The sequence below is a fragment of the Callorhinchus milii genome, unplaced genomic scaffold, assembly GCF_018977255.1.
Source record: "Callorhinchus milii isolate IMCB2004 unplaced genomic scaffold, IMCB_Cmil_1.0 Scaffold9, whole genome shotgun sequence".
NCBI classification, from domain to species: Eukaryota; Metazoa; Chordata; class Chondrichthyes; order Chimaeriformes; family Callorhinchidae; genus Callorhinchus; species Callorhinchus milii.
Window position 1 is genome coordinate 9931760 of NW_024704750.1, and position 13656 is coordinate 9945415.

The following is a 13656-nucleotide window of genomic DNA, read 5'->3' on the forward strand; positions in this document are numbered from 1 at the left end:
CATAGATGAGAGAAACAGATCTTAGCATCTCATAATATTCTAACTTCTGAACAGTTGGAGGTAATTAATAAGACACTTCGAGCTATACAGTTCCACAGCGTTTTCATTGCAATAAAAACATTGGGAAAATCACATAGATCAGCTACAACTTTGAGTCCCATTCGTGAAGAATGCATTTCGTGCTCAATTCATACACCAGACACCATCCATTGTCTTTTCTTCTTCATGTCCGCGCCACAACTGGCATCGCCTTCCATCACCTCTGAAACATCGCCAGACTACGGCACTACCTCAGCCCTCACGCTGCTGAAACACTGGTCCACGCCTTTATCACCTCAAGGCTGGACTATGGGAATTCTCTCTTCGCTGGCCTTCCCGGCATCTCCTTCCACAAGCTGCAGGTCATTCAGAACTCTGCAGCTCGTGTACTGTCCCGCACCAGGCTTCGCGACCACATCACTCCCACCCTCGCTCGCCTCCACTGGCTTCCCATTCCCCAGAGGATCGAATTCAAGATCCTCATCCTCACCTACAAGGCCATTCACGGCCTTGCTCCCTCCTACCTCTCCGACCTACTATCCCCCTACTTACCCTCCCGTACCCTCCGTTCCTCTGGCTCCGGTCTGCTCCACGTCCCCCGCCCCAACCGCCCTACCATTGGTGGTCGGGCCTTCAGCCTCTCAGCCCCTAGGCTCTGGAACTCCATCCCCCAGTGCCTTCGCCTTCCCTCCTCCCTTTCCTCCTTCAAGGCCGGTCTCAAGACCTTTCTCTTTGACCGAGCCTTCAACTCCCCTCTCGACTCTCTACCCCCTCCGCGCTCCCTCCTTTCCCTCCCCTCACCCTGACCATTTCCCCCCTGCTTGGGTCCTGACCCAACTGTCCAGCGCCTTGGGACGTCCTCCCGACGTGAAAGGTGCTCTATAAATAAAACCTTGTTGTTGTAGCACTTGACTTGTCCTGGATCACAAATCATTAACGCCCTCTTGTGGAAAAGAAACAAATCTTTTCACAAATTTTGTTCCAATATTTGCCAAGATTTTTTGTTTTTAACTTATGTGTTGAACATAGGAAATATACAGGACTGGAAAAGACCATTGTTCTCCAAATACTAATTTAATTCTTTAGTTTGGCCTTATAGTACTGAAAATTAATTATTTTCCTCATTTCCTCCTCCCCATTTCCTTCTGATACAAAGGACTTCTGTTGGGTAGGGTTCCATTGGTCATCTTGCCTCCCTCCCTTCCTAATCAGACACACTAAAGTCAATTGTAGTATCCCCACCAGCTGAAATTAACTTGTTTAGTACCAGACAAGAGAATAGCAAACCTTCTAACTCTCAGTGTCTTGGCTTTGATATGAACAATGGTCTTTTATGAATGGAACTGGTGGGTGGTTGGCACCTGTTGAGCCGTACCCTATCTTGAATTCAAGACACCTTAGGGCAAGGAATGGTCGTGGTAGGAGGTGTTTTGCTATACCAACAAGTAAGAAATACATTACAATAGTCTCTCAAATTATTTTCCCTACCTTTCATGGACTCGTCCTTTCTCATCACCCAGTGTAATGGTGACTGTCCGATGTTTAGTTAAGTCAAACGTTTTACTGTAGTAATGGTAGTCTGGCGTTACCCAACCAACCCATGCATAAGATGGATCTTGACCAGCAAATATCTTCACTGAGTAATAATACTGCACAGAAAGAAAGAATGAACATTGATAAAAGGGGTTGGAAGATCTGACCTACAAACATCAACACCACTTCCTACTCTCTGGAATTGATTCCCCCCACTCCCACCTAACACATTAACAAAGATTCACAAGCAGGATTCAGGAACAGGGTCAGGACGATGGAATCTTTTTGAAACCCAAAATTGAGTGTGTGTGATAGTTCTTTTTGGAAGAGTGGTCAAACGGTCAAGCAGGACAAATGGTTGAACACTTGCATGCCAGTGGAGCGGAGGCCTTGCAGCAGACTTTGGTGAGGAGGAAGGGAAGGGACCACAGACGATCACAGAGGTAGCGTGGTCACATACACAGAGATTTTGTCTAATAACAAGAATGAAGATCTTGGAGTCAATCGTCTAGGGAATAGGGAGCCACATATGGAGATATAATGATTGCTATATTTCCATTGCTTTACATTACCGTTGTTATTTTGGGGTCATCTCTGCCTCCAGGCAGGCCACCATCCAGCCGGGCACCCCTAAGGAGTATAAGAATTAAAAGTTTTTTCACAGGCTGGAATTCTGATTGTGCACCTTTTATATCATGAAAATCCATATCATACTCTGAGCTTAGACGGATGGATTCTTCTTTGCATTTGATAGCTCAGTGACAATTGAAGTCTAAAAATCTGCTGTCCCTAATGTAGTATAAATCAAAATATCCTGATAACTTGTTTCAATTAAAGACATCGCAAACAGTACTTGGGAGTATTTTACCCCGGTTGATCGAATAAATTAAAAGACTGAGGTTCTGATTACCAGATACCAGGAAATCTTAAAGTTCATATAACACACAAAACAATACAACTGAGTTGAACTCACCTTAGTTTCGTTTTTCCTGATATTGAATCCTTATCGAGAATTTCCTCCTCATGAGCCACATGTGGAATGGCATTACGCTTAAACACTGACTGAAACTCAATAGGCATACTCAAGCGGAAGTATGCCAATTCAATAATGCAGTTCTGGGTGCCGATGGTTTTGTGGGTGATCTTTACACAGGGTGGACTATCGATGGTACCATCAATCCTGGTTATCTATAAATTAGATTCTAACTTTAATTACATTTATTCACATCTCAATAATGTTATACAAAATTTTACATCAGTGTTCAGTGGAAATACTATACATGTAATAAATATCTCTAATACTGCTTCAGTCATTCTTCTTTGGTTTCATTTTCCTGAGTTTTGGCAAAGCTCGTACAGTACGGGGAATTATTCTTCCTATTTCTATGATTTAGTTATGTTCAGGCAATCCAGTTTCTCACAAGAATGATGGATGTGATAAAAGCATTCATTCAGACGAGGTGACTAAAGATTGTCGGTGCAGAATATAATTTATATTCATGAAGGCAATAGTTTGGAGTGGGCACGTGGGCACGTTTAATAACCTTAAGTCATGCTCTGTTTTTCCTATTTCATGGCATAGTGCTACAAGTTATATTTGGGGGAGGGAAAAAACAATCAGATTTGAGTCATGCTCTAAAACATCTACTTAGAAGAATCCCACAGCGAGGGATGATAAATGACCATAATCTGTGTTGCTAAAATATTTCACAATTTTCCATCTACAGTTCTACAAATAGGAATCACGAATACGTGGATGAACATCTCTTGTAGGATCTTCTGTAGGGAGGTAATCTACTTCAGGAGCAGGAAAACTAGTTGCTGGACTCAGAGCCCCTTCAGAAAAAGTTTAAGGCATCTTGAGGGAGTTCTGAAAGTCATCAAACCAGAGAATTATAGTTAATTTCACAATGTTGTACTGTGAAGGCTGAAGGAAGAATGAGCGAGTCCACCAATTGCAATCCAATATTATATTGTGAAAGGTGTGCCAGTGTGATGCCACCACGCCAGTATGCATTCAGCAGTTACAACATTCACCGAATATAATAGGTATAATATGCTTTAGTTTCCAGACCAGGGTGTTCTACATTTGACCTCATTATTTAATATAAGTTAACTCACTATAAGGCGCATATGCTTGCAGACTTAATATTATTCAGATTATTATTTCTGCCCTAAAAATAGAAAAAAAGAGAACAATAGAGTAAAATAACCTCCCAATACTACTCATTGTATATATATATATATATCCAAAAAAATGAGTGTGCACAAAACAAGGAGTTTAAAATTGCTGTTGCAGTACGGTTAAATAATTCAGAATAAACATAGTTGGATAAAATCACTATCGTACCTCAATGTGTTTATGGTATTTTTCCAGAGAATGAAATTGAGGCAGACGCTTGCTGAACCACATAGCTACATCACGGTTCATATTTACTGCATAAGGCTCGAAACCCTCTTGTAAACCACACATTGTGTAGTATTTGAAAGTATTCGCATCCTTTCCAAAATTCATTCGACCTATCTGAGATAGGCCCAGACAGCAAATTGGGGTAAAACCTTGTGGTTGTGGCAGAAAGAGGGAGGAAACAAAGAAATATAATTGATATACTTGTCTGCTGGTGTGTCACGTGCCAATCTGTGACTTGATGTCACAGTAATATTGGCAAATTGTTATACAAAACCTATATTGTGCCGCCTGATTTGTTATGCAAAGATGGTGTGCTAATTGTTAATCCAGATGCATTAATATAACGGGTTTAAAAATAAAGGCTTTTGACATGCACATAATATTTTCATCTCCAGGGCACTGCCCTCACATTGGAGAGGAAAAAAAGTCATCTACAATCCAGTGAAAAAAAATCACTGAAAACAACAGGATTTATTAACTACCTTGCCTAATGTATGTGAAGAATAACATGAAAACACAGGTTACCTTTACTTAGTCTGTTTTGATTCCCATTGATGAAACAATACAGATTGCAATGACATCCCAGTATTTTTGTCTCCAGATTCACTTTAGGATGATTACCTTGTGAGACCTTATAATAATCCTAGCATTTGATATAGCGTTTTATCACTTCTTCAAGACATCTCAAAGAACTTCACAGAATATATTGTGAAGTAAATTGACTGTATATTTTGTGAACAACATATGACTTTACTTCAGAATTCACGCAATTATTTATTTGACATTGCTAAAACTGTTTGAGGCACCCGTAAAACATGAATGATGGAAATTGACTTTTAGGTCAGGCGACTAGTCAGTCACTAATCTGACACTTGTACCAATTTAATTTGGTGACATTATTAAGAAATAACAAAATAAACCTACCGTCTTCTGTCTCAAAATCTGTAAAAGCGAGTTCTGAGCCACTGTTAGTGATGAGTAGTTCTCCATTCAGAGTAAAAACCATTGATTTATCATCCATATCAATCATGCAGCCAACCACATCACCAGGTTGCCAGGTACGACCAAAGTAAACGCTACCCTGATGCCAGCATTGAGCCTGGAGGAGAAGAGTGGAACACAATTATTTTCATTGACTTATTTTTGCTCCATTCATGTACAAGATGCACCCAATCATCTATGAAGAACTACTGGGAAGAAATTCCACCCAGGTCTAGATTTCCTTCTTTGCAGCATTTTAGAGCGTGCAGAATTGTTGAATTTAGCCTTAGCTTTGCAGTTGTTTTTCTCTAGTTCTTAAAAGAACTCCCCAGTCTGTTGCTAATCTGTAATATTGCCAGCAATTGGGTGCCCAAAATTCATTACAGTAATTCCTGTAACATCAAAACGTACTCAATAAATCACCCCAAAAAAGGCTTACAATTTGCAATGATAATAATAATAGAATCTTTGACATTCCTGTCTGGAATCTCAATTTCTGAAACCCATCCAGTCAATATGTTTTTCGTACAACAAGAGAAGTCATTAAGCAGTCATGACTGAAAATTTGTACAGTAAGTCAGAACTAGACCAGAGATTTTAGAAGTGAAATCTCACTGTGTTAAAATTATGCGTAAAACTGTCCTTTGCTCCTGTGCAGAGAAATTTTTAACAAGTTTTCTATTTTTCTAATGCCTAGCAAAGGGTTTTTAAGGGTTAAATCTGTGCGAATTTTAAATAGATGTGTTTGTGAGAGCATTCATGACGGTGTAGCAGTATCCTATGCAGGACTGTTTTGATGTGTTAGAGGTGGAAAGGTCATCTAATTAATTGGAACATTGATCATTAAACGACACATAAAACACAGGTCAGTTCAATCTTTGCACAGGTAGCGATATCTATCTGTCCTCAAATTGAGTGAGGACTAAAGTTTGTCAAGAGTTCAGTACAAGAATTGGTGGGAGGGGTGTTTAGCTGAGAAAATCCATATAACTGGTGTATAGGATAGACAGGAGCCATTAACATCAACGACTGGAATTTTAGAAAGAGAGGAACAACTGCACATCATTAAAGGTGCAGATGGATGGATATCATGAGTCCCGGGGAACCCAGACATGTGAACACCAACTGTTAGACTTCCCATGTTTCATGCAACATAAGCAAATGCCAACGTTTCATCACTGAAAACCAGCAGCTGCCTGTGTCGATGACTTTACGTTATTGGACACCTGAGATGAGCTTGGTACAAATGCTGCTTCTGCATTCAGACACAAAGTGTTGGGAAAGGCATTATGTCTTCTGATACACTCATGTTGGGGAGGGGGTTTACCTTGTACCTGTACCAGAGATACTGGTGACAAATTGCCACTGTGGCTATGACATATGCAGGGGGACAATACATTAATTCTGGACGATAGGGTGATGAACACTTATTGCAGGAGGAGTGAGAGAGAGGTGGTAGGAGGACCTGATACACAATTTTAGCAGTGATTTTGGTGCAGAGAGGAGCAAAGGAAACTCTGGGGTGATTTAGTTTCAGTGGCTTTTTCATGGCAGATCCCTGCAAAAAAGGTCATCGAAAGAGGACACAAAGAAATTCCATTCTCTTTTCCAATAGTGCCATATTTTACTGACATTGATTATAAAGGACAGCTCTGCAAACAAAAAGCCACTTGCTAGATCTCTAAAGGTCAGAATGGACTGCTCTATTATTAATATAGAGCACTTTAATATTAAGCAAGCTTTGGAATTCCTTATCTGACAGCAGAACTGATATGTGACAAAACCTATCAGTGGACAAAAATTCTGTTGAGTGTTATGCTCGTTGCCTATAAAATGTCCCCGTCATAATCTATAGTACTAAAGGCATTGTTCATAATTCTCACAGAATGTTTTCCCCACAAATTCTTTTGTCATGGCTATATTTTTTGTATTTAGAAATTGAACCAAACATCAGTCTCTTTCGACAACCTGACCTGTGCAATCAGTGCTGTTGGGAACACCAGTCACAAACCTTGTGGCCATCAAAGACAAAGGCGTGCCTGTCAGCACCTAATTCTACATTAGGACTGCACTCTGGTCTTGCCCAGCCGACACGCATTTCTCCTGCCGTCACTGCCTCAAACTCAAAGTACCACTTCCCTGTCTTGACCGCGTAGAATGTTTCCACTCGGAAGAAGCGGATCTTATCGAGGCTGAGTTTTTCCACCTTATCAGCAGCTAGAAAAATGTACAAAGAAAATGTAAAACAGTTGACAAAATCACAAGAGTACTAGGTCACTGATGTGGTTGATATATCCTAACTTTAATAAAGCAAATATATTCACTGTATGTACGTATTTCACTTATGAAATACACACTCATTACTATTTGCAATAAATCCTGTGAAGCGCTTTGAGACATCCTCTCAACATGAAAGGCATTATATTAAATGTAAAGATTGTTACTACTGTGAACACAGCAATTTTCTTACTGGTGGCTCTCTTTTGTCCCAAAACAGCAATAAGATTGATGAAGTTGGTGATTTCTGAATAATGGCAAAACATTGGTGAGTTGCTCCCCCTACTATTCCACTCCCACTGTGTATGCTACTGGAAGCCAGTGCCAGCACTCACACTCCATTTTATTAAGGACATCTTTGCTTAATTTTACCCAAGTGAGCATGGAGAACAAGATGCAATTTAGTTTACAAATACTACTCACCTGTCTCCTGGTCTGATGGTTCAATGTTGTAACCGTAGCCAATTAAAGTGCGAATCGCTTCACGCAAACTGTCTCTGTTTGACTTTTTAGTTCGTTCATCGAGAAGGCTGTATGGCACCAGTCGTGGATTCCTTCTGTTTTTAATATCCTAAAGACAGTAACAGGTAATATCAGTAAACAGATCCTATTCAAGTGTTCTTATTTACTTGCACCCATTATAAATTTCTAGGGTTATCAGCATTTAATTCCAACTGAAAGTTATGATAATCTGTAACGCACTTATTCAACGACTTAAACAAATATGTATACAAAGCCTGGCACTGACTAGGAGATCTGCAGTTCTCACAAAAGTTTATTGTCAGTGTTTGCAAACCTCCGAAGAAGTTACTATTTGTTTTAGGCCAATGGAAACATTTGCTAGCATATAATAATAATAATCCTTGCATTTGCCGTAGCGTCTTCTCGACGTCTCAAAGCGCTTCACAGAATATACTATAAAGTGAATTGACTGTATACTTGTGGGCGAAACGCGGCAGCCAATTGCGCACAGCAGTGTCCCACAAACAGTCGTGGATTGAAGTGATCAATTTATTATTTTTTTTCTTGAGGGATTATTATCAGGCGTGTGAAGTAAGGAAACTTGCCCAAGGTTTCGCCCTGCTGGGAATCGAACCCAAGTCTGTCGCTTGCAAGGCGAGTGCTCTAAACACTGAGCTACAGGACTCCACAATGAGAGGTCTGTAAACAGTTTATATTAATTAGGTTCCACTATTGTCCTTGCGATTAACCTAATGTGCAGTGGCATTCGATAGTACACTAGTCTGGGCTGATGATACTGAAAGATGGTTACATGACAATCAGCTTTGAATACATAAATATCAAGGATGGATGCTCCATTATTTTAATTATGATAATATTTGGGGGTCCAAAATTATACATAATATCTATCCCAGAATCCCAGCCATGTGAGACTACAGTGGAATGATACATATTTATTACCGCTGAATTGATTTCTTAATAAATCTAGATTGTTTTCCAACTGAAGTTACTTAATGTAGAATTCTAATACAGTAACATCAAGTTATGCTGCACATGGCAAATGTTAAGATTGAGTAGTTTGTGATCTTATGTCGATCAGTTTACATCTCCTGTGTAACCAGTTATATTTACCTGCTGGATGCCATAAGTCCAACCTTGTCTGATCCTATCTTTAGCCCATACATTATGTGCATTTTCAGCCAGTTTATCAACCAGAACGTCTTGGGTAGAGAGAAGCTTGACGTCCGAAAGGTCCAGCGGAGCAGGCTTATAACCATTTTGCATCATATAACTAAAATTCAACAAAATGTTGCATGTTTTAAAATATCAGCAAAAAAATAAATATGATTAACCTGGCAATTTCTTTTTAAGTATAGCTACAATTCTAAATTTCATTTATTTTCCTCTCAAGATTAAATTTTCTATTCATGTTTGAATAGAACATGAAGAGAATGCATAAATATTCTGTTCATGTTTGTAGGTTCAATCTGGAATGGTTGACTAAATTACATAAGTTACTTGGGTTTGAACTTCTTCAGAATCAATGACAGATTCTTTTTATGTATTAAAATTTTAAATTATTTAAAATGTATTACAATTATTGTACATTTTAATTTTAGGAATGCGACCATTTAATTAAAAGTATCAGATCTAGTCTGAAACTGGACTTGATTGAGGGAGGGAACTCATCAATGTTTTCATCTTCCTTTATTCTTATACTCTTAAGTATTCCTCTAAACTCTGAAAAATCTAGTTCTCAAATTATTTACAAGTAATGAACAGAATGACAAAACATAATTATCATCCAACAAAACCACTTCTGAGGTTCTGAATACTTGTGCAATTTATAAGGAATAGACAAACATGAAAAGACAAGGGGAACGAGCAGTTGAAACGAATTAGATAAGTTACCTTATGTACAGAAACAAACCAGCACAGACTTGATAGGTCAAACGACCAACAACAACAAATCACATTTGTATAGCACCTTTCACGTCAAGAGGATGTCCTTAAGCGCTGGACAGTCAGAAATCCGCACCAGTACCTGTATTGGTGTATTCTACACTTTTAGAAGCATCCATTTGATCCAATCAAACATATTCTGTAAGGTACTTAAGTTAACAATGTAAATAGATAAAGTAAGAAACGTACAGATCAACAGGACAACTCATAGAAACTCCCCTGTTCACGCACTATTAGGATACACTTACTTTTTGGGAAGTTTCATTCTTTGTAGATTTTCTTCAGCTTTTGGTTTAGCAACAACAACGTGACATCCAAGAGCCAACAATGTCCTGAAAAGACATTTCAATGAGATTTCTGAGACTCAAATCAGTTTTTTTGCATAGTAGTTGCAATTGAGGCAGATTTAATAAGAACAAACTTACTTCAAAGTTTCAAAAGACATTTGCAAATTGTAGTTCCTCTCTTGTTCTGGTAGTTTTTGAAAACTCACCAGACAAGGATGCTGCCTCTTGTTGTCATCTCGCAACTAAAAAAAGAATCACATGCATCTGTGAGAAGGATTGCTGACTTAGTTTCCAATCCTGAAGCTCCCCCAGCGAAAGTATGAGCTTTTTCAAGGTCAGTCTCAAGATCTTCCTCTTTAACTGTGCTTTTGGTAATCCTTCCTCAGCACCAACCGCCAGCTGAGTTGCCAAGCCAGGATTGTCATTGTGATTGTGATTGTCAAGCACCTTCCCAAAGTGAAAGGCGCTATATGTAAATTTGTAATGTATAGTATGATGAGACTTGCACTGTGAACAGACAAAGTGAGCGTACTGGCCATTACCACCAAGACAAAAGTCAAGAAACTTTGCTAAAAGATGCCTAGGTTTCCATTTTAGGAACAATTTGTTATTCATGTTGCAGTGAAGGCCATTCTGTAAGTAGTGAATTATCCATATGCAATAAATGATCACAGAATAGAGCAGTTTGGCAGGTGATTGGAAAGCCTTAGTAAAATCAATCTTTTGCCATATCTTAAAATAACACAATTTTATATTGGAAAATAAAACCAATGACATTGTAAATAGAAAAAATAAGAAACGTACTGCACTGTAAATTTAACCCAGGTTTTAAAGAAATAAAATGTTATGGTTTTTGACCATCACTCTTGTGAGGGTTGGTAAATGAAGAGTATTGAAAAATCCTCTAACCTCACAATTGCCTTCTCAAATTAAAAATGAACAACGAATCTTTGGTACAAATCTTTCATCACACTATTGCATGAGATGAACGTGTATTTTGTTTCAACACTAAACTATCTAATTAAACTAAAAAGATGATAATAAACCAATAACTCATTTTGCAAGACTAACGCATTAACATGACATCTATGCCAATCATAATCTTACCTTCCCATGTACCCAGCCAAGTTCAATCTTATTCATTGCCCAAAGCTCATGGATGTTTTCTGCAAGTTTATCCCGGACTTTTTCCAGGTGTGGAGGTAAAACAATCTGGACAATAACAGAAAACATTTCCAGCATTTCATTTTTTTTCTTCCAGAAGCAATGAGAATGTTACACAAAGTGGGGCTACCTGTATCTCGCGGGGCAACCAATACATTATAAAACTACTGCAAAGCATCACTGTACTAAAAGTAGCAGGACTTGGGGGTGAACAGAAAAATGGTCCTAAATGATCAAAGGAAAATACTGTATATTGAAAGAAGTTCCCTTTCTTTGTGATAAGCAAGCTTTTTATTTTCTAAAGGACCCTGCATTTGGGCTGCAGCTCACAAAAAGTTGAACACTAATGAGAAAAAAACATGCCTCCAAAGCCAAGTTGCACAATGATAATGGTTTGCTATGCATAAGCAGTGCATAAGCATTGTGTTATGTATTTGTGTGGTGCAGGGAAAGAGATTGCAGGTCTATAGATCTAAAGAGAAATATGTTGGGCATCTGTGGATTTTCGGGTCAGGGCTACAACACACGTCTAACACTATTTTAAAACAAGGGTCAATCAAAAGCATTCTCGCTCGTTCGTGAAACTAAAACCAAAGGGTGGTGACAATCTACTCCAGATATTACTATGTAATCTAACACTATCCCTATTTCTTTTCATCTATTCCATATTTTCCTATGTAACCTATCACCTTCCCTATTTCCTATAGCCTGAGTCACTTTTCGAAATAAAAAAACAGGACCGGCTACACATTGTTGTGCAGATGCTGGAATTCCTGGATTTTCTTATGCAGGATCAATTTTTTTTAAAAAAAGACGGAAAGAAATGAGGTTACACCTAGAAACACCTTCACCATCAATCACTAAAAGCTCACATGTTATAATCTTTGAAGAAGTGCACACCTCAAGATTTGACAAAAATCTTAAAATCCGTATTGTATGCACTATGAACGATATCCAAATGTCTGGGATTATTTCGGTGGACGTGCAATTATATGTGTGTTGTAAGTGCACATCAGTCTACCCTCCTGTGGGTCTTGGATGCGCTGAATCTGTTTACTGTTCTGTCAGGTGAGTGAAGACTGGTTGAGTGGACAACAATCAGTCTGTGAAGGAATGCAAAGCACTACAACCAACCTGAGAAAAACGTCATCATGCACATATTTTACCCATCGTAATTATTTTTGTTTCGGAACCCAACGCGACTTTAATGAATCTGAACTCCTTAGTGGATTTCAATTTTAATTACCTGGCTGGTATCTACAGGTTTGGGGATGAAGGAGGCTTGAGATAAAAAGGAAGTTGTGCCTAGTAGATCTCGAACGCCGTTGTTATCTCGCTTGTACTCTTTAATTGGCTCCAATCTCAGTTTCTCCTTTGGTAGAAGTGCTTCATAGCAGGGCGCATAACCAGGCGGAGGTAAAAACTTAAAATCTCCATGGTGACCACCCATCAAAAAGCGCATTCTTATAAAGCAAAGGAACAAACACAATCACATAACACTGTCACTTCTTTAAATTTGGACAAAAACCTTTAACAGCTCAAAAAAAACTAGACTTGGTGATCTTCCCTCCTTTGAGTTGGGTGAAAGCCAAACAGTCCTCGGAGATTTGAGGATTAAACTGGAGTGCATTTTAAAAGGGTTTTGTGGGACCATAAATATTGAAAAGTTACAAATGTGTATGCTATTTCAAAGATGTTACTGGGTACAGAATAATCAAAGCCTATAGGTAACTGAAATGCAAGCAACCACTTAAATATATAGATGACAGGCAATGAATTAGTCTCTGGTTAGAACGTTTCTAGGATCTGTGAACTGACTTGACAAAAATTGAGCATGCAAATACACACCATACAGTGCAAGTTTTATATTAAATGAATTATTTTACTCTGTATGAATACACAGTCTCAGGATTGATAATAAATCATCTGCATCTTGAGGATAACAGACAGCAGTCAGTTATTTCCCAGCTTAATCCTGATTATTTTGTGATCCTGAAAACTAAATATATTTTTTCAAGGGTTTGTTTGTCAAAGAGCTAGTCCTGCCCTGCTGGTTCTTTACAGTACACAAACTACCAATTAAGCTTTAGCCTTTTGATAAAGATAATGATCCAACATGCCTCTGTGAAGACCCTGGCAAGTGGCCATGCAAACAAAATGACTTGATAAAATCAATACTCAGTAATGCCATTACCACATCTGACAGGTTAGATTTAAATAATGACAATGTAAACTTTAGTTTAGCCAATAATAGGGTTTGCTGCCATGTGAAGCTGAACGCCTCATGTCAGATAATTGCACACACTGCATTGGCTACTAGTGAAAGCAATTCAGTAATTCTGTCAACAGCATAGAATTGTCTAGGTCTTAAACATGAGCTTCTTTTGATATTGCAACCTCTAGCGAGCTCCAAGTCTGGTTAGGAATCAATCTTTTGAACATGACTGAAACATTTCAATTTAGTGAATTGAGAAATGTTATTCACTAACATGGTATTTGTGAGCGATGTTCCACTTGCCACTAAGGTTAGCGACTTTGACA

At 38.6% G+C, this 13656-nt stretch overlaps 1 protein-coding gene across 6 annotated transcripts in view; it reads right to left on the reverse strand.

Moving 5' to 3' along the window:
* The window catches only part of ryr3 (ryanodine receptor 3), a 110942-nt gene that overhangs the window by 63633 nt on the left and 33653 nt on the right, over positions 1-13656 (reverse strand). For all 6 annotated transcript variants that reach the window (XM_007888064.2, XM_007888063.2, XM_042338332.1 and 3 more), the window contains 12 exons: positions 12362-12578; positions 11059-11163; positions 10090-10193; positions 9913-9996; positions 8834-8993; positions 7664-7811; positions 6975-7180; positions 4907-5081; positions 3923-4131; positions 2546-2760; positions 2145-2202; positions 1528-1688 (listed from right to left, as the gene is read on the reverse strand). In XM_007888064.2, coding sequence (XP_007886255.2) covers positions 1528-1688; positions 2145-2202; positions 2546-2760; positions 3923-4131; positions 4907-5081; positions 6975-7180; positions 7664-7811; positions 8834-8993; positions 9913-9996; positions 10090-10193; positions 11059-11163; positions 12362-12578 — 1842 coding nt within the window. The remainder of the gene's footprint in view (positions 1-1527; positions 1689-2144; positions 2203-2545; positions 2761-3922; positions 4132-4906; positions 5082-6974; positions 7181-7663; positions 7812-8833; positions 8994-9912; positions 9997-10089; positions 10194-11058; positions 11164-12361; positions 12579-13656) is intronic.